General features: G+C 37.4%; 1 protein-coding gene across 1 annotated transcript; it reads left to right on the top strand.

The window, feature by feature from the left end:
* Window positions 1-3,987: 3,987 nt before the first annotated feature.
* On the top strand, window positions 3,988-9,211 carry LOC139126517 (C-type lectin domain family 10 member A-like). The gene is made up of 6 exons (XM_070692567.1): window positions 3,988-4,551; window positions 5,239-5,388; window positions 5,642-5,733; window positions 5,870-6,017; window positions 6,597-8,040; window positions 8,877-9,211. The coding sequence occupies exons 1-5, from the start codon at window positions 4,200-4,202 to the stop codon at window positions 6,680-6,682; spliced, it is 828 nt and encodes a 275-aa protein (XP_070548668.1). The 5' UTR covers window positions 3,988-4,199; the 3' UTR covers window positions 6,683-8,040; window positions 8,877-9,211.
* Window positions 9,212-21,352: the final 12,141 nt, after the last annotated feature.

Raw genomic sequence — 21,352 nt, 5'->3', positions numbered from 1 at the left:
GTATTGCATGAATTTCAATATTTTATCATGAAATAATCGAAAAGGGACCAAAGCAACAAACGGCTCATTTCCTCTCTACATCGATAAGTGAGGGCGCGCTTTCTTATACTTGTAATCCTGTAAGATCAAAAATCCAAAAGCCAAGTGAATGGAGGATCAGTGCGCCAGCAGCGTTGGAAGTAATTTGATTTACTTACTTACTGCTATTAATATGCCTAATACTGACAACAATGTCCTTCTCATTCAGAAAAGTTTTTATTTTCTCTCAAAAATAGTAGAACTTACTGCTAAATATCCACGACACATGCAGAAATCGTGTTCTTATAATTGCGACAACTTTGTTCGGCAGTTTTGTACACCTAGCTCATCTTAACTCATTGTGAAGTATACTGATTGTCCATCAGCTGCAGTAGAACACGGTACTTTCTCACGATTAAAGATGACTACTCCTTGACGCAAAAATCCTTGAAATATTGCAAATCAATGGAATTGCCGATACTGCACCACCAGGTGGTAATCTATTATCTTAAAAAAAGAAAGTGCTTGGTCACATAACTATCAAATACATGTTTTACAATATGTTGAGCATTCTTTATAAAAGCAAGGAACATTCAGATAGATATCTTCAGTCCATCCATGAAAGTGAGACTTTGGCAACATCTCCTTAATCAGTCTCTGGTGCCCTCAGAAGACCTAGGAATTACATTATTATTATTTCACTTTATTTCGGACATATAATTCTGATTTCATAAGAAGGAAAAGTTTCTTAGAACATTACAAAAATATGTTTCTTTTGTATAATATTGTGTTGGTAGAGAGAGAGACAAAATCAAAGGTACAGGGAATCAATCCACAATTTACAAATATCGGAGATGATATACAGACGATCATGTACCTGCCTTACGATCATATTTTCACTTCTCGATAAGCGTGTCATAAAACCATACATTCGTTTTCTGAGAAGTTCACCGAAGTGCACAAACATTTTACTGGCACTACTCAGTTTATCAAATCCTAGAAATATCCGAGCTGCATTGTTTTAGGCGATCCTCAACTTTTTATTTTCTACGAAAACAAGTTTAACGCCATTAAGATACACCGTAGGCAAACGAACAGTACTTGACTTGTCAGGAGCGACACACAAACATTCAGTCTTTTTAGTATTAAAGGTAATGTCGTAAACATCCATCATAATTACTACATGTATTTACCAGCTTCTATGTCCCTTTGACAGGAAGACTTAACAAACAAATATTGTCTATGAGGTGGTTGTGAAGCAAGCCCCTACGGATGGGGGCAGTGATTAAATTTGTTTCATTTAATATATCCTTGTAAACAATCAAAATGTACATTTGAGCATTTCTGTGCAATAAGGGCATTCTGAGACAATTAAATAGATTAAAATACGGCTAGTTTTCAATCGGATTCGAACCCACAACATACGGCATCAGTCACCTAGCGGAGAGGCCACAGAGAGAACCGCTCGGCTAAATCTCCACTCCAAACCAGATATGAACTGAAAATGCTCACGTGTTTCATTATATATTGCAGTTATGTGTAAATTTGAACCTTTGCCAAATGTTTGCAACTTCATTGAAAGTATTATGATCAACATAATGAACAATATTCACCACCGATTAATTCTAAAAGGTCATGAAGTATACAAATATGTAATTAGCTGAAATGAAAATATTAAAGTTCTTTGACTGCTGTCATTGTATCACCACTTTATATAGCAAGTGTAATTACCTTTGGCCAAGTCCTTCAAGCCATATATGCCGAACTGTGAAAGCTCATTAGATATGCAAATTATAAATTAGCTGACATGAAAATGTGAAATGACTTTCGATATTGTTTTATGCTGGTATAATCATCAATGTACATAGCATGGTTTGCCAACTTTGATCAAGTGAATCTCAGAGGAAAGATCATCGAAAATGCAAATTAGGAATTGGCTGAAGAAAAATTGCTTAATGACTTTCAATAATGCTGTATCATAGTATCTTTAATGTGTATAGCAAGTTTCATCAACTTTGGTCCAGTCAATTCAGATATATATCCCTAATTAGCAAAGTTCATGAAATACGTAAATTAGGAATTGGCTGAAGTAAAAATGCTTAACGATTTTTAATATTGCTGTATCATAGTGTCTTCAATATATGTAGCAAGTTTTGTCAACTTTGGTCAAGTCAATTCAGATATATATCCGTAAGTAGGAAAGTTCATTAAATATGCAAATTAGGAATTGGCTGAAGAGAAAATGCTTCATGACTTTCAATAATATTGTATTATAGTGTTTTTAATGTACATAGCAAGTTTCATCAATTTTGATCAAGTCAATTAAGATATGTATCCCTAATTATAAAAATTCCTTTAATATTCAAATTAGGAATTGGCTGAAGTAAAAATGTCTTTTGACTTTCAATAATGTTATATCACAGTATCTTTGATGTATATAGCAAGTTTCAATAACTAAAATCAAGTTAATTCAGATATATATCCCTAATTAGGAAAGTTCATTAAATATGCAAATTCGGAATTGGCTGAAGTAAAAATGCTTAATGACTTTCAAGAATGTTGTATCATAGTAGCTTCAATACATGTAGCAAGTTTCATCAACAATGGTCCAATCAATTCAAATATATATCCCTAATAAGCAAAGTTCATTAAATATGCAAATTGGGAATTGGGTGAAGTTAAAATGCTTAATGTTAAATCATAGTATCTTCAATATACATACCAAGTTTGGCCAATTTTGATCCAGTCAAATCAGATATATATCCCTGATTAGGAAAGTTCATTAAATATGCAAATTAGCAACTATCTTTCATGTCACCCCTTAATGCTTCCCACTGCTGATATATCTTGGTGTGATCAACATTTGTAGCAAATCTCATCAAATTGTGTGCAGTCGTTTTTAATGTATATCCGTTTTTTCTAAAATCATTAATTATGCAAATGAGCAAAAAGTATGCAAGCCAGACCCACCAAAAACTAATCAGTTCTTGCCATTTGCAAACTCAATCTATGTACCACATCCTGATCTGATCAGACGTTTTTGAGATATCGGACCAACAGACAGACACACAGACACACAGACAGACAGACATCGCTGCGACATATGCTCACGTGTGTGAACACGTGAGCAAAACAGAGTGGTTCAATAGCCGGCTAAGTTGTTGCATTTTTCTGAATGAGACCGCTCCATACGTTGTAGAGTTCGTGAAGCACTCACGCACGCATGCTCACTATCACACATCGCACATACAAACTTTATCGAAGCGAAGCAACGAATACATCGCTTTAACTAGGTGAACGATAACCTCGTGGACAATTCTGTCCACCAGCAGAGTTACCAACCCAGGGTAGAAAATACGGCTAGTTTTCAATCGGGTTCGAACCCACAACATACGGCATCAGTCGCCTAGCGGAGAGGCCACAGAGAGAACCGCTCGGCTAAATCTCCACTCCCAAAAAAGAGTGGTTCAATAGCCCTAAGTTGTTACATTTTTCTGACTGAGACCGCTCCACACGTTGTAGAGTTCGTGAAGCACTCACACACGCATGCTCACTATCACACATCGCACATACAAACTTTATCGAAGCGAAGCAACGAATACATCGCGTCATTTACGGATTCGATGAACTCAGGAGTGGCGGATAAATAAAATCACGCGAGGGTTCCTATCATAAAATATTGATAATCGATAGACTTACATACGTTGGCAAACATAAACCGGGTCACCAAGGTTTGTTTGTCTATTTGGGGTGAAGCGTGCCGACCAGGTACTTTACAATGTCCGTCCAACAAAATGTATAAACAAGAATTGACATTGTTCTTGTGCAAAAATAACACATTTATCAGATTTAATGTTCAATAACAGGAAACCTCTTGACTGACAATGCCTTATATTCAAATTACTTTTTCAATACTGATACAGTTTGCACTGTATATAAAGGCAAACTATACAACAAAACATGTTAATTGCAGTGAGAAACTAACATGGTTCTCCTGAAGACTGTAGCGTGTGCTCTCCTGCATCAACCAACTTACACAGGCTGCTGTCACTCAGCTTGGTCAGCGTGAGTGCCCATCCAATGATGACTACTGTTACAGATCCGATGTGTGTGCTTATGTCTTCACCTTTCCAGCCAACGACGACGAGACTTGCCCAGGCCGCCAGGACACTGTAACTGCCATGAGCGTGGTGAGAGATGAGCTGAACAAGCAGGAATCCAGTATTCAAAAAATTGCTGACGTAAGTGACGGACTGGTCGACAGCTTGAGTAAAGCTAAAACACATCTCAAAAGACACGATGAAAGCTTGGTGAAAAGTCAGAGATATATCGCAAGTGTTTCCGACACACTTGACCAATTCAAGGACGAAGGCAGGGCCAAATCTGAAGTCCTAGAAGCAGAACTTACGCGACTAAAGCGTGAGAATGAAGAACAACAACAGATACTTGCAAATCAAACTAGAAAACTGATTGAGCAAAGAGAAGAGATCAACTCAATACGAGATAGTATCACCATTACAATGCCAGACGCTGGTGAGTGATCTTCCAAATTCACTTCTACTGTGATTTAAACTACCGAAGGAAAATCCAGGGCAGGGTGCAATCGTTACCTGCATTCATCATTACAAATGTCGAGATTCTTTTTCACTGTGATAAAAATACAAGGTCGGCACAAGTCTGCACGCGCATTGAAGTTTTCCGTAGAAACAACAGACACAAAACAATTAACTTTTAGGGACACTTACTATGGAAAAACGATCAACACTGCCCCTATAATGCTTGTATAATGTCCGTAAAACTTTTTCACGTCGTTAAACTTCTCTTACAAAGTAACAGCATGGAACTAGATCAGACATAAGTCCGATGTGACAGTGTTCTGTCACGCTGTCAAGAATTATCGATAGCGGCACCTTATTGATCTTGTCAGTTGTGATCCATCACTGTGGGTTATGCGACAAGACAAGCATTAGTACAAAATGGCCATGGCATAATAACAATTTTTTGTGATGTAGAGGAATCCAGCAACTTTTTTTGAAACAAATGTAGGTTATCTTTTAGATCGCTTTGGAAGGACAACGTTACCTGCGAGCAGTTTTTACTTGTCACTCTGAAATGTTATTTTTAGGTTTTATAATTACAACTTCAACTTTAGGAACATTCGACAGATTGTTATTGACTTATTTCGTTTCCTTGTCCTTGGTTTCATGTCAATCGTTGTAGTCTGTGAGGAGAATTGGCATTACTACAACAACCACTGCTACTACATCGAACAAGACATCAAAACGTTCCGTGCAGCGGAAGACAACTGTCAAGGAAAAGATTCCCATCTTGCGAAAGTGACAGACATAGAAGAATCTCACTTTCTGACTGGTAAGTACAAGCGTGCTATGATTAAAATAGGGTGTTGTCCTGTCATGCCAACTTGACTGATTCCAGCATATCATTAACATATCATCATATTGTTGTAAATATATACAGTCTTATAAGTAGCTGTACAGTGTGACAAAACAACAATAATGTACTGTTCATGGTTTTTCGATCATTTCAAGCTAAAATTGCTGAGACAAATGACGATCGAAAACGGTTTCATGATAGTAATTGCTATTCATAAAAATGTCCACAGGTATACTTGGCGACGCAGACTGGGCTTGGATTGGCTTGGAATATAAGGGCCTTTCGCAAACTGGACGATGGGAATGGATTGATGGAACTCAGGTAATCTCAATTTTGCACACTTAATGCACTGGTTAAACTCTACTTTTCTAATGTTTTTATGTATAGATGGTTTATGTCGAGAATAATTTATATCAAATTACACTAACCTTTCATTACTATCCCATTTTTACTTAAGGCTACGTTTTTCGATTGGGTTCCCGGAGAGCCAAATAATTTCCAGGGAACACGAGAAAATTGTGTTCATATCAGAATGGAAAAAGATGGTCAGTGGAATGACTGGGCTTGCTGGGGTGAAATCAAGTCGATATGCGAAAAGGAAGCAGGTAAGTCAACTTCACAGACAGTGCCGTGTACACATTGTAGTCAAAAGACACTGTACAACACTGCTTACTTGACTTTGTTCACGCTTTGAATCTGAAAGTTATACACGTTTGCTGATATTTGCTTGATTAAACTGTCGGCCATTCTCTTACAAAATCAAGAATAAAAATTAGAGGTCACAGGGCAAAATTTGGAAATAGAGAGACAAGTTATCTAAGGTTTTCCGATATTTGAAATTCAAAATGGCCGCCATCCCTGTGTTAACTCTATGGAGAAAAATAAAATTTTCGATTTTCGAAACAATAAGACGGTTAAAACTCTTCTAACGCCGAGAATAAAATGAGCCCCAACAAGTGGTAAATCAGAGTAGAATAAATAAAAGCCAAATATCCGTCCGTGGGACGCGTTTTAGTCCATGATAATGGTATTATTAGAAAACAGTTACAGAGAGATATCTCAGAAAGTACAAAGCAGTTGCAACCATTGATAGGATACTGTTCGACGACTATCAACATCCACGTTAAAGGATTAACGTGTTTTATTGTTAGTAACTAAAACAGTAATCTCTATTTTTTTATCAGAAGCTGCGATCGAAGATCCTGTAGAAGCGAGACTTTCCCGTCTTGAAAGAACTCTGCTTACAATAACAACAGATTGGCAGCGTTAGCAGATGATGTTGCACAGCTGACGCAACTTATCACCGAACAGGGTGAATTGCTACAACAGCAAAGTCAACAGCTGGACAATCAACAGTAGGATATATGAAACCGTTCCGAGAGGAGTAAGATTTACGATGGTCTAGGAGCTCGAGTCAGAAAATATACATTTACACAGTCAAATGAAGCTTAGAGATATGATCCTTACGAGCCATATTCATGAATTAAGTTAAAGTTATGTAAATGGCAACTTCATTCTTTTTCAAAGGACGAACAAATTAGTAGCTTCTCGCAGATTTGGCTATTGTAGGTTTATACCTTGTCGTCATTCATCTAATATACTGACAAAATCATTTGTTTTTATGAACATGGACCTTACCTTCTAAATTTCTCCATTAGTGTACCATGGCCTGTGTACAAAGTAATGACAGCAACAATGATAGATATAACAAACAGTTCTATATTTCTCTTTATGTACAGTATTGTTAAATCAACTCAAGTGTTACTATCGTGCTTGTACAATTTAGCATCATATATTGCCAGATCACAATTCTGTTATAATTTATAGTAACTAAAAATAAATTCTTGGTGAGGAACTTAAAGCTAGCTATGTCCATCTACCCATGTTTATCCCAAACAATCACTGGACAAATATTACCACTTCGCAACCACTTTGTTGAATTTGTTTATGTATTCAACTATTTACACAAACTAGCGTAACTAATTCAATTCGTACGTGGTACATCAAAAGTGCAATCACACATCAATATGCGAGGTTAATACTTTCGGAGCCATTTTCGTGATATGCTTTACAAAGTTCAATTTACCATGATTTCCGTTAATGTTTTCCAAATTCATTAACCAAGCGGTGACTTTGTCATTTTACAATGACTTGTAACAAATAAATCTAGAAGGACGTTTTCAAGGGCATTGCACTCCAGCGAAACCATCGTCTGCAAAAGAAAATCATACTTTATTGCCAAAAATGACGGCAAATAGCGCCACTGTAGGCGGTACATCTCCAGAGAATATTAGAAAATAGTAGGATATGGGAGTCAGGCTTTTATGAGTTCAAACGGTAAGTGAGAATTGGGTAAACCCAAGTTTTATAATGATTACGTAAAATTGAGTAGGACATACACAGAAACAAAAATATACATCAAGCAAGACAATCACGGGTTTTGCGAAACAATGCAAGAAAGTCAAATTATGTTGAACAAACCTGAAATTGCTGTGAGGGACAAGCGAAATTTGATGACGAAAACATGGGTTTGTACACAATCCCTCCAGTTGGAGGGACTCTCATAGTGGTTTGAGGATGAAGAACGTAAATACGACCGAGCCTACTGCAGTTGTTAGGAACATGAACGTAGGATGTATGAAAAGAGAACAACGGTGCCAGCATTATCGCCTATCTATGTACTCCGTTTATGATGACTATGTCTTGCAAACCACAGATCGATCATATTTGACAAAACGGGCATACCACTTTTAATACATTTATAAACCACTAATAATTTATTTTAATTTGTCAAGATATCTGGATGGATCTCTGAATCTCTGACAAACAATATCGTCAAAGAGTTGTATTTGGAAGTAGTCGTGTCAAATGTCTGATAAAAATCACATTTTACACTTTACAATCTCGAAATTTAATGATCTCGTGTTAACCAATGCCAAGATTATTGGAAGTTCAAACGGTGATGTCCCGTACCATTAGCCCTAGCTCCTTTTCTCTATCACAGACCAAGAGAATCATAGACTAGAAACACGGCATGCCGTTTGATGTCATAGTCGTCTCTATGAACTATGGCTTCTTCATATTAAAAAATGAGCTTCACGGGTGTCCGATTTCGTGCGTGGTTGATAATTGCAGGAGATTATACGAAAAATACGACAAAATTTCTCAGATTGTTTTTTTCTTGTCTGTATAGTTTTGATAGACTGAAAGATCCGTGGCCCCAGGAAGCTCCCTATGCTCCCCTCCTCGTAAGAAGGGGGAGCGTAGAGAACGCCTGGAACGCCTTCGAGTGACGGATCTTCCAGTCTATGGTTTTGACAAGTCGATGGCGTCGTGCTGCCTGTCGCGTGTCAACCATGTTTACCCTGTGTGCTGTCAGGGCAGAAACACTGCTTCGCGCCAATCAAACGTACCATAACACGCCAGCAGTTTCATTAACACTTCCTCCAATGAAAGATTTGCAGAAGAAACAATATGACTAACAATCTGACTGAAGGACTTTCAAATTTGATTCAAACACACTAAGTATTCATTAAAATGTGAGAGGAATTTTTAAAATGGTAAAAGTCATCTCTCGGAAGCTCAAACCTCTTCCCGTTTTCGCCAGCAGGCCAATTTCCCTCAGCACTACATGACATCAGCAACACGAACTTTGCCTAACATACTGTCACTTAAAAATTGGCGAAAATCCGGAAACTTCCGAATGGTGCATGTTTCGGCACTCTTCGGAAAACGGAGTCGAGAGATACCTGAGGCAAGGCATACATGGAGGGGAATTACATTTACATCTTAAACAATACCCGTTTCTAGTCTGTTTCTTTTTGTCTGTATCTATATGGACCTAGGAACCACTCCCGTACCTCTCTAATCATGCTTACTTGTCAGACGAATCCAGCACCTCTGCGGGTGGAAACCTTTTCGTGCAACTGTTTGAGTAAGGTGATTGTCATGGCGATTGCGCAAGAAGAGTCCACAAATCATCAGTTTTAAAAAGCATGTCCTCATTTAGTTGACAGCGTTTGGCGCATCAGCCTCGTCTGACACGTAGTGCTGATAATCTTTGAAGGAACGTTACTCTGGCAAACAATTGAGAAGGATGGTGATTGAATTGCTCTAGAACGAAAGATCGTAGTGTAGCTTGGGGCGTAATTATGGAAATGAGTCAATGGTGTCAATATCGATTATGGTGTTGTGATCGAGGGCAAGGACATTCTACTCACTTTTGCGCGACCGCTTTAAGGACAATCTCTTACTTTGACCTTACTGTGACCCCGGACGTCGACCTACTTGGCGCCGAAAACAATTGTCAAACTTTAGCACTGACGGTAATGAACACAACGGGTACGACGATGATTGCTGAAAATGGTATCTTCATTGTTGCCTCCTAACATGATACAGCATCCTTTGAGTTACAAGATAGGAATATCATATTCATAACAAAGAAATTATTTGTTTAGGCTGCATTCACAAACACATCTTGAGGGGGGATACAGGCCTCAAATACCCCAAAACAAATCACAATGCATTCAAATCCCCCTCCAGATTTGCTATATTTTTGAAATCACGCCCTCAAAAGGATGGAACAGAAAATAAAGGCCTTATAGGTGCGATTGTGAGATAAACCGATCTCAAGTTTCTTTGAATAAGAACTATTAAAAACTCAAAACGTGTCTAACACTGTCATAAGTGTCGAAAGTGGCATGTATATTCGAACGTTATATTATCATTTTAGATTTCCCGCCATTTCAAAAACTAATCATGTGACAAAAAATATAGATTACAATATCAAAATGTTGGCCATCGTGTGTTGTGCATTCAAGTGAATAGAACCATGCTAGTTTCTTTTATGATCACGATGTACATGTGCAGAAAATACTGCATTTTTTGTACTTTTCCATGGAGGCGCCATTTTATAAGTGCGGCATCCGTTTATTATTTAAACTATTAAAATACGTAGGCATAGTCCAAATCAGCTTGCAGTGTTACTTTCATGCATGTCCTTCGCACATTTACATGAACAAACTTTTGTTTGAAAATAAAATCATGCAAATAATGCATAAACGTCCCAGGTATTGGGGATTTAAATGTGGTCATATTTTTGTTTTGACGAACATTATTGAAGGGTCATGAAATTTTACGCATAGCTTTTCGGGGAGGGTCACCTTTTTGGCCGATATAGTGCTTCGACGAAATATATCAAATCATAATACATGGGAGTCTACAGGGCAAACTATTAACATTTTCTCATAAAAACAACTTACATCTGTACATTCATATATGTTTGAAATTCATGTACTTGCACTTTGCTGGAACTTGCAGGTAAAAAAAGCATGTGTGTACAAAAATATACAAAGAATGTACTTGATTCAAATATGGTATTCGAAAGTTCATAAGTGGACAACAAAATAATATGATATTAAAATTTCATTCAAAATTATTATTCACTTTTAATGGTAGTCTACAGGTAAACAATGAATATTTTCTCTATGATTTGCTACATTTGAAAAAAGTAAATAGCTATGTATATAATTATGTAAGTGTTTATTCTGTAATATGTAAGTGTTTATGGTGTAATACGTTTCTTGATAAACAATAATAATGCTCTCCGTACAATTCCAAGCCAAACTATAAATGAAGGTATACATTACAGCTGACGTCACTTTTGCGATCACTAAAGAAGGTTTGGAAACAATGAACATATTTGTTAAAAGGGACATAGGTGTACCTCTTGGCCAATTAAGTATGTTTATTGGATATCGACTGCAGTTTCTTGTTCTACACCCAATAGCATGCTAGAATAACAAACCTTTGTCTGGCAAATTCTTTGTATATGCATGTGTAAAGACCGCAACCATCGTTATTGATGACAAATGAATTTAGTCTTGACTTTAATTCAATATTAAACAATAATACTGTACACATGTAGATGTGCTGGACGTTTTATCACGCTTCAGGGAGTAGAACAAGAAACTGCAGTGGATACACAAAACAAACCACCCAAAATTAGCCAAAGCTTATAGCTTAAAATTCGACTATAGAAATAATGGACGACGCGCTGACCATTAACGTTTATTTATGGGCAAGGGCGAGAGGAAAGGCATGCCTCGCCCCGTTAATTTGGCTTTCCTCTCGCCCGCACCCATAAATAACGTTAATGATCAGCGCGGAGTCTGTTATTTCTATTATATATCAACGAACCCCGAAAAACCGTCAAAATTTACAAAAAATTATCGTGCGAACGACAACGGGGCCTCAGAACCTTCAGTGAGTAGTGCGCGCTGTGAAAATTTTCTAAATGCGTATATTGTTTTGAAAAAAGCGTCTAAACTTTGCCCACAAATGCTTTATTTTATTTGTGGTTGATTATGATCTTTGTACAAATCACAATTTACGTTTTAGCCATAAAGTTACTATGTTTACAATATTATTCATATTGACGGGCATGGAAACAAACCATTACTGTGTAATTGTGGGCAGTAACGTGGTTAAGCTCGACCAATTAAAAGCAATGGACAGGGCACGGTAATATAATTTATATTTAATGCAAGTCAGAGACAGTTTTGTTTCGAGTCTACCCCTTTAAGTCCCCAAATCTTTTCAAATGCCTCCCAACATACCCTCGATATTTTCAAGCCCCTTCCCGTCGATCCCCTCTTGGGGGTGTTTGTGAATCCAGCCTTATTGTGTACGACTTTGAAATACAGAAATTGAATGAACACTCAACGTTCACGTTTTAATAGCAAAGATCGATTGTTGACCGGGCGCTCCGAGGTGGAGCCGCTGGACACCCTTTTCAAATATAATGAAATTTGACCATTATGTGTTCTTCAAAACAACAACAATAGAAAATCGAACTGGACACACCATGGATTTGAGGCGAACCAAGTAATTACTCAGCCTTAATTATCGGGTGTTATCTGTGGTTGAAATCCTGTTTCTTTTTTTCGCATATTTGCCTTGAAAAGTATTAATGTAATATTTTAATCGAAATATCACAATGTACTAACCGGGACGTGCAAAGGATTGGGTATAATTTTAAAACCAAAGCAAATATATTACAAAAAATATGGTTCTTCGTAAAGTGTAAGCTACCACCTTTTATCATTCCATGAATAACAAAATAAGTCTGATGATAAGGGGGATTCTGACTTGTAATGAATATTGCGTTAAACCATGGTTGCTTGCTTGCTAGGAGTATAGATTACAATTAAACCACTCTAGGCATTTGGTAAAAACAATGTGCAGGGAACAAGCTCAAAGAAATTCTGAACCATTACAACACTCTCTCCTTTCACCACAATTAACGCTTGAGGGCAAAATTTAATAGTTCTTATTTTGTTCTGAAGTGACCAACGGAAGGAACTCGATTTCAAACGACGATATGATATGCACAGACACTCGTTCGATTCGTCATTGTTATGATGACAGCGTTTTGTCAAGACACGTTCGCCCTTGCAGTTTTGGCACATTACACCATTCAAGGAACCTGTGTGGCCGACATCAATGACATAATGTGTAATTTGAAGTATGTCTGCGGCATCTCTATTACGATACCCAGTTGTTTGTATTAGGTCAACACACCATCATGCATTCTCTGCACATAATGTGTGTTCACCAGACACCGAAACGGCGAGGTTAACTGAAACGGGCATAATGAATGCAAGAATATATTAGTTACTTATTCATTTAAGTAAAATAAAATAGGCGAAAACTCAGTTACCAAATGCAGCGACAAAGAGCAAAGTGCTTTGCCTCATGGAGAAACAACATACTCGAATTTCGGACACACCATCATTCAACAGTGAGCATGGCGGTACGAACAAACTACCGTCACGATGGTTTTTCCATTGCACGTAAGCGTTACAATAAACAACAGTTACCGTATTGTAGTTTAATTCGTGTAATTGCACCAAGAATCTGTGTGAGTCATTATGACATTTCATACAGCAAGAAAAAGCATCTTAAATGTAACGAAAATAGTAACAAAGTTAATGTCAGATGAGGGGCAGCCTCGGCTCTTTCGCTAACCACTACGCCTTTCCATGTCGTTTGTACATCTGAATGCAATCGATCTGTAAACTAATTTTTCGATTAGACAAATGTGATGCTACAATAATATTTTCTCACATTCGTGACCACTGGGAATGTGGATCGACTGTCGGGGAAACATCAATCCCTTACTCTCAGAACTGTGTGTATATGCGCATACACGAAAGCGGTATATTACAAGAGTTCTGATTGGATAATAAATGGCCCTTCGCTCCACCTACAAAATATTAACCAATGGCGCAATGCGAGTACCACATTGACCGGAACTACATAGTAAATGGGCCACAATGCAGTAGCAGACGACAGCGTTGTCACGATTTAGGATAATTTCGTACTTCGTTTCGTCGGTAACAAACTCACAAAATACGTTCGAATTTTCCAAATAACTACTCAAAAGAAAGAAGTAGCAGACCATTGTAGAATATCACACCCCAAGGATCGGGGATCAGATTTCTCACACCATGCCCCAGTGCAAACGTAGCTGGCTAACAGACAACATAATCATGTTAATTTCATTCAGCGTACTGCAGAAGACGCGTATATATCACTATCGCGTTGAGGTAGAATGTTCCTTGCACTCTCGACTTTCTTACAATTCTTTTCTGAACTATCATTTGTGGAAGTTTATTTTGAAGCTCGTGGAGTATGAAACATTTTCTCCAATTCCGGTTCGGGAAATTGAAAATTGATATTTCCTCATGGAGCGAACACAGAGGTTACAACTATTTGAAATTTCAATTATCTGTTCACGTTTTGTAGTTTTTTTATATACGAAGTTCTGCACAGTTATGCCTGATAGTATTCTTGATCTGGCATGAAAATGCTTAAAGTTTAATTGAGAAAAGTCCTAAGAGAAACACTAGTTTATGTCATTTACTTTCATGTATCTATCTATCTATCTATCCATCTATCCATCTATCTATCTATCTATCTATCTATATTATCTATCTATCTATCTATCTATCTATCTATTTATCTATCTATTATCTACACATCCTTCACTATATCCCGTCACACACATGAACATTTGCAAAGATAATTTTCTTTCCCTTTACGCTGTCTGCTGAAATCTGAACAAAGAAATGAAATAAAAAGCCTTCCCTGGCGTTTCATGTGAATTCCTCCCTCAGCACACAACATGCTCTACAGTATTATCAGGCCGAGATGCCTTTGGGGAGTCCTTGTGATATGCATTATTCCATTTTTGGTTGCTTCTATGCATGTGCCATGACCTGTCAAATAGCCTGACATATCGAAGCGCCTGGCCTGACCCTTTTAGCAGAATAAGTCACTTTCTTGGCAACCAACGACTTTGTCAGTCAAACGCTGTCATAACACCTCTTTCTGGACAGAACAGGTTCCTGCGCAGGACAGTAATTCAAACTTGTCCTCATCATTAACGGATTGGGCGTCGAAGGCATCGCATTATCTATCAAGACTTAACCGATCCCGTGTTAGGATAACAGTCTTCACAAGGTGAGCTGATCGCGATCATATGAGCTTTTTTTTAATTTCACCAATAATCCCATCGTTTAGCGCGATATAAAAACAAAACCATTTAAGCGATTCTTTTTTGATGGCTCTGAAATTGTGCGTCCTGGTAACATTACCTATGCTAGTCTGAGTGTCACTTTGAATGTTTTTTCTGGACACTCTTTGTGTGCTATTAATTCTGTTAGTTTTTCGGTGATAAGATTTCAACACGATATGACCAATCACTCTCCCTCTGAGATTGTTCCTTGTTTATACGTAGTACATGGACGTCAATCAGATATGAAACAAGAGGACAGTTAATGACTGTCCTGTCTTTTCTCTTTATTTCGTCCTCGCTCATTTAAAGCTCCATAAGCTGTATCTTTTGGCCGGATTAGAATTCATTTGTAAACAATAATTAATGATCACTACACACATACAAGCTGTGTTGACAAAATGTATACTAGAAATTTCAGCATGACAAACGGATAGGTTCAGACAAGCTAGTTGATATACAGGAACCTAGTACTGAAAAACTTGCCACAAGTTACAGCTTTTGTCCTTTTAATTCGATAAAAATAATGACATTTCATGGAATGTGAATCAGACTAAATCAATTTTGTATCGATGGTATCATTTTGAACATAGAAAAGCTTCCATCAAACTTTCGCTTGAAATCGATATGGCTACGTTGTCCTCTTGTGGCTTTTATTCAAAACGTCGTAAGGTGGATAAACAAGTCAGATGTTTTGTGTACAGGTACCCAGTTGCTCGTATCTTCGTATTCCTTTAGTTGATTGTGCGCCTGCTCAGCTATTTCAAGGAAGGGAAATTCTGGAAATTTTGCAACAGCAATGTTAAAGCCCCAATAGGTGTGAATGTGTGATAAACTGATCTCAAAATATCCTGAGTCTTTAGGAGATTTCTTTGAATAAGGGCCGAAAAAGTGTATAACACTGTCATAAGTGTCGAAAGTGGCATGTAAATTCAAATATTTTAACATCAGTTTAGATTTTCCGCCATTTTTAAAAAGTAATCATGTGACAGAGAAAATTAAGATTACAGCAACAAAATGTTGATCATCGTGTATTATTCATTCAAAGAAATGACATAATGCTTGTTTCTGGTATAATCACGATGGGCAAGTGCAGAAATACTGTGTTTTTTGTACTTTTCCGTGGGGGGCATTTTATGAGAGCAGCCACCGTTTATTATTCAACCTGTGAAAACATGTCGACATGGTCCAAATCAGCGAGCATTGGTACTTCTATTCACATTTACTACAGCACATTTACACGAACCAACTTTGGTTTGAAAATAAAATCCTGAACATAATGCACAAAATTCGCAGCTATTAAGCTGGCTATTGGGGCTTTAAGGGACTGGACACAAATTACAGGGGGGGGTGGGCCGGTGTTTTTGGGGGTGGGTCGCCATTTTCGCGCAAGCATTTTTGAAGGGTCATAAAATTTTGTGCAAGCCTATGGGGGAGGGTCACCTTTTTTCATGCATCAAAGCTGAAATTGCATGTGCACGTTATGGAATACTGAAAAAAGAAAAAATACCTCCTGGCACTTTCATTTTCTGCCATTACCATTTTCGGCGCGCCCTTCGGGCGCAAATTTCAGGTATAATAAACAATGTATTGATGATCCAAGCAGCCACATTGATTTAAGTTGTCATGATTTCTACTTATTCAACACTATTGTGCATAACTGTCCCCTATAATACTCTTTCAATAACAATTTGGGAGATTACTTATTTGACATCATTCTCCCATTGACAAAACATTGGGTATAGGTCGGTGTCAAACGTTCATGTCGCTGTATGTACATTTTTTAATTTTTTGAGGACATTGACAGAATACAAACTGTTCAGAATAGTGCATAGTGTCATCAATAACAACTGGAAGCTTCAGGTCGAACAACTTTTGAATAACAATTTAGGATCAGATAACCTATGAGTTATTTGTAGTTTCCTCATAGCCTACAATGTATAGTGAATCAACATTTTGGTGAAATTCCAAAATCAAATTTCTTGCACAACCATTGACTGAAACCACTCTAGTCTAATCATGAATATTATACTATTAATTAGGTGTACATAAATGCACAGGTTTACCAAGTTTTGTATTGGAAAAAAATTATTCATAGTTTCATCATAGACTGCCATGTATAGTGAATGGACATTTCAGTGAAATTCCAAAATCAAATTTCTTGCACACCCATTGACTTGAAACTACTCTAGTCTAATCATGAACATTAATACCAATAATCAAGTGTACATAAATGCACAGATTTTCCTATTTTTTTATTGGAAAAAAATTATTCATAGTTTCATCATAGACTGCCATGTATAGTGAATCGACATTTAAGTGATATGCCAAAATCAAATTTCTTGCACAACCATTGACTTGAAACCACTCTAGTCTATCATGAACATTAGTACCAATAATTCAGTGTACATAAATGCACAGATTTACCTATTTTTGTATTGGAAAAAAATTATTCATAGGGTTTCACCATAGACTGCCATGTATAGTGAATCAACATTTCGGTGAAATTCCAAAATCAAATTTCTTACACACACATGGACTTGTAACCACTCTAGTCTAATCAAGAACATAAATATCAATAATCAAGCATACATAAATACACAGATTTGCCAAGTTTTGTATTAAAAAAAATTATTCATAGTTTCTTCATAGACTACAATGTATAATGGATCCACATTTCATGCGAAATTCCAAAAACAAAGTTATTGTACACAGATGCACGTGTTACCACCCTCTTCTAATCAAGCACAATTATGTCAATTATTCAGGGTCATATATACACAAATAGTGCATATTTTTAATTCTGAAATTTTTTTTTACAGTTTTGTCATAGACTCCCATGTATAGTGGATCAACATTTTATGCGAAATTCCAAAAAAAAGTTATTGTACACAGATGCACATTTTACCACCCACTTCTAATCAAGCACAATTATGTCAATTATTGAGGGTCCATATATGCACAAATAGTGCAAATTTTAATTCTGAAAATTTTTTGACAGTGTTGTCATAGACTCCCATGTATAGTTTTGTCATAGACTCCCATGTATAGTGGATCAACATTTTGACAGAAATTCCAAAATCAAATATCTTGTTCACATGTGCACTTGTAAACAACCCATGCTAATCAAGTATATCTATATCAGTTATTAAACATCTGTATATGAACAGATATAGCTAGTTTTATACTGGAAAATACACGTTCGTAGTTTTCTTATAGTCGACTACATGTATAGTGAATCAACATTATCGATAAAATCTAAAAATTACATTTTTTGTACAGGCATGCACTTTTTACCTGCCACTTCAAGCAAAGTACATTTACATGAATTATCACACACATATGATTTGATATTTCTTGGACAACGCGTTATATCGGCCACATTTTGCCTTCCTTTCGGGAGGGCGACTTAAAAAGTATAGCAAGTCAGAAGGGGGTCTTTAACACATTGCAGGTTTTTTTTTGGGGGGGGGTATTGAGTAACAGGGGAGGGTCACTTATTTTCATGCACGGATAAGGGGGAGGGTCACTAATTTTTGTGCATGAACTTTTGAAGGGTCACTATTTTTTACGCAGCGGTTTTTCGAAAAACACCGGCCCACCCCCCTGTAATTTATGTCCAGTCCCTAACATGATGTAACAGCCTATTTCCACTCGCTCACCGCGATAGACATTTTAATATCATTCAAACAATGCCGCATTCTTATACTGGCTCTATATTTCGCACACATATAAATTATTAGTAAGAGAATCAGTAAGTCAATGCTGGTAGCTGCCAACAACTCGTTCCTACTATAGCCTATAGTTGTGACGGTCACTTTGTCTATACTTAAAATTGGCATGGCACTATCGTACTGTAGCTGAAGCAACATCTGCATAAGTTTGTTTCCGAAGGCTGACACAAGAGACGAAGATAAAGATAAAAACAATAACATTACTATAAGACTGAAAAACAAGTGTAAAATAATAAGTTTACGCAGTACCGCTTCTACGAATGGCCGAATCTGCACTTGCCGACCAATTCGTTTTAGTTCCCCACAACGTGCAATCTCAAATCATTAGCTGGGAGAAATTCATGATTTCTTCTTTAAACTATTCTGGCTGTTTTTGTCAGGAATCATACTTTACAAAAGCAGCTTCTTCACGATCTTTTCGTTAAAATTCCATGATGTCACAAGAATACCTACTATTCTCCTATACTATTTATCTATATACTGGAGTAGGACTTCCGGTGACAGGCGTGTAAACAGCGTAGGGCTACTCTTTAACTGTTGAAAACAGTCCGCCACAGTTTCGCAGATCAGCAATCTGAGTTATTGAAGTTGGTATTGAATTAAATCTTACATGATACTTTAAACAATTTTTACCATCAGAAATCACCATTGAATTAAGAAATCCCTCTGAGGCACAGTAACATGTCGGGGCATGTTTTCAAATATATTTAATAGTGCGCTCGGGTATTTGGTTGCGGATATAAATTTCTGGAATGAAAATTAGCATATTTGGCGGGAAATAATCACCAAGCGAAGCAAGGTGACTATTCGCCCACATATGCTAATTTACACCCTTATGGTCCTATATCCATAACCAAATACCCTAGCGCACCGTTTATAACTTCATAATGATATTATAAAGTTAAATACAAGCAAACAATGTTGTTATTAAGAACGCGAACATTTGAACGAGGAATCAGGAGCTTACCTTGAGCACAGATCATTGTAGTTGATTCCACAGAATACGGTAACGAATCGCATCGATACCGCGACTCTACATCGAACTTGAAGGATTTTACTCGAAAAATTTTCAAAAAAATGTGCTGCTGTTGTTGTTTTTACATCATCGTCGCTGCTTGAACAAACTTTTTATATGTGAATCCAGAGAGTTGCACCAGGCAAAACTTTAATAATTAAATTAACCTCAAGTCATACATCTGTCCGACATAATGGCACGTTGAGCTCTAAAGCATGAGTTCGAAATGTGCGCAAGCTTCCAAATGTTACGCAGGTCCGGCCAATCAGATGGCCAATTCCATCTAAGAATATCATAAGCGTTCAAAGAATCGTTCAACATATCAGCAATTATTAACGTAAAAATACTTGTACCTTTGAAAAAGATTGTGGCTAGTAACTTTCAATCGAAAAGCTGTAGTTGAACATATCCTAATATCGTTATTTTCTGGTTTTTCAAAATTGTCGTCGAAATTTGGAACTTTGAACGTGACTGATAATTTAATGTACTCACTTCATGTCTAAGATGGTAAATTCGGCATATTTGACGTCTGGGGACATGTATAATTCTTCGAGGCAAACTGGTATTATATACACTGTGCATTCATAGATGTCGCAGAGCTGCTTGCTCCGTGCTCTCAGCTGTTCATACTCTAAGCTTATCGAATTTGAAATCGAACCGACAACTTTCACGCAGAGATGAGGTTATGTATCAAAACACGAAAACACATATATTTTATACCAGCCTGTGTTACAATCACCGTCATTTTAAACTAAAAATAAATCTTCTTCAAATTGTGAAAACCTGTGTCGACATCGTAATATTTAAATTGTTCGCTTTCAAAGTGCTCCATGAATCCTCCTTTGAAGTGGAATGGCCCAATAGCGGCATAATATCGAAAAGTGATACGGTTGGCATCACTCCTCAGCAACCACCTTTTTATAAGTACAGCCAGGAGCAAACAAGGTCGATTTCAGTTGATTTCGTCGCTAATTTTGGAGCGTCCGTAGGACAACAGTCATAACCAAAGCATGCATGTATGACAAAGAGGTTATTACACGAAGTTTGGGCGATACCGCGTTGTATTCTCGTGATGTGTCCGCATTTTGACTCTTTGCTGCGTAGCTCGTCAAAATACGGACACATGACTCAAATACGACGCGGTATCGCCCAAGCTTCGTGTAGTAACCCCTAAATATAGATACTATAAGATACTATAAGGTAACAAAAAAGACGATATTAAAAAAAGATACGGTAGTTTTTACCGTCATGTTCTTACACTCGGAAATCGTTGTTTACAGTACCGAGCTGCCCAAGTCTCTTAAAGACGTCAACTCAACAATGCGTTTAGGTTTCAGTCCTAGCAGTATTTCAAATTTAACGGACTCGAATATAATGTTGTAAGACACTGCTGTTTGAGACTGTTGCCTTGAAATGTTTGGAGAGCCTGTGGATCACAGTCATGACTTTACTGTGGGTGAGATGAACAGCGCGGTCAGTTTCGTTCCGCCGGTCACGATCAGTGTGCGAACGTCGGTCCGACGGTCCGAGACCGACAGATTTCTCGTCGGGCCGAAAGATTTTAGCAACATGTCGGTCCTTATGACCGACTGGAATTTGGAATAAATGATGAAA

This window comes from Ptychodera flava, assembly GCF_041260155.1.
Source record: "Ptychodera flava strain L36383 chromosome 3 unlocalized genomic scaffold, AS_Pfla_20210202 Scaffold_27__1_contigs__length_13241970_pilon, whole genome shotgun sequence".
Lineage (NCBI taxonomy): Eukaryota > Metazoa > Hemichordata > Enteropneusta > Ptychoderidae > Ptychodera > Ptychodera flava.
This window is presented reverse-complemented; position numbering and strand designations above follow the sequence as displayed.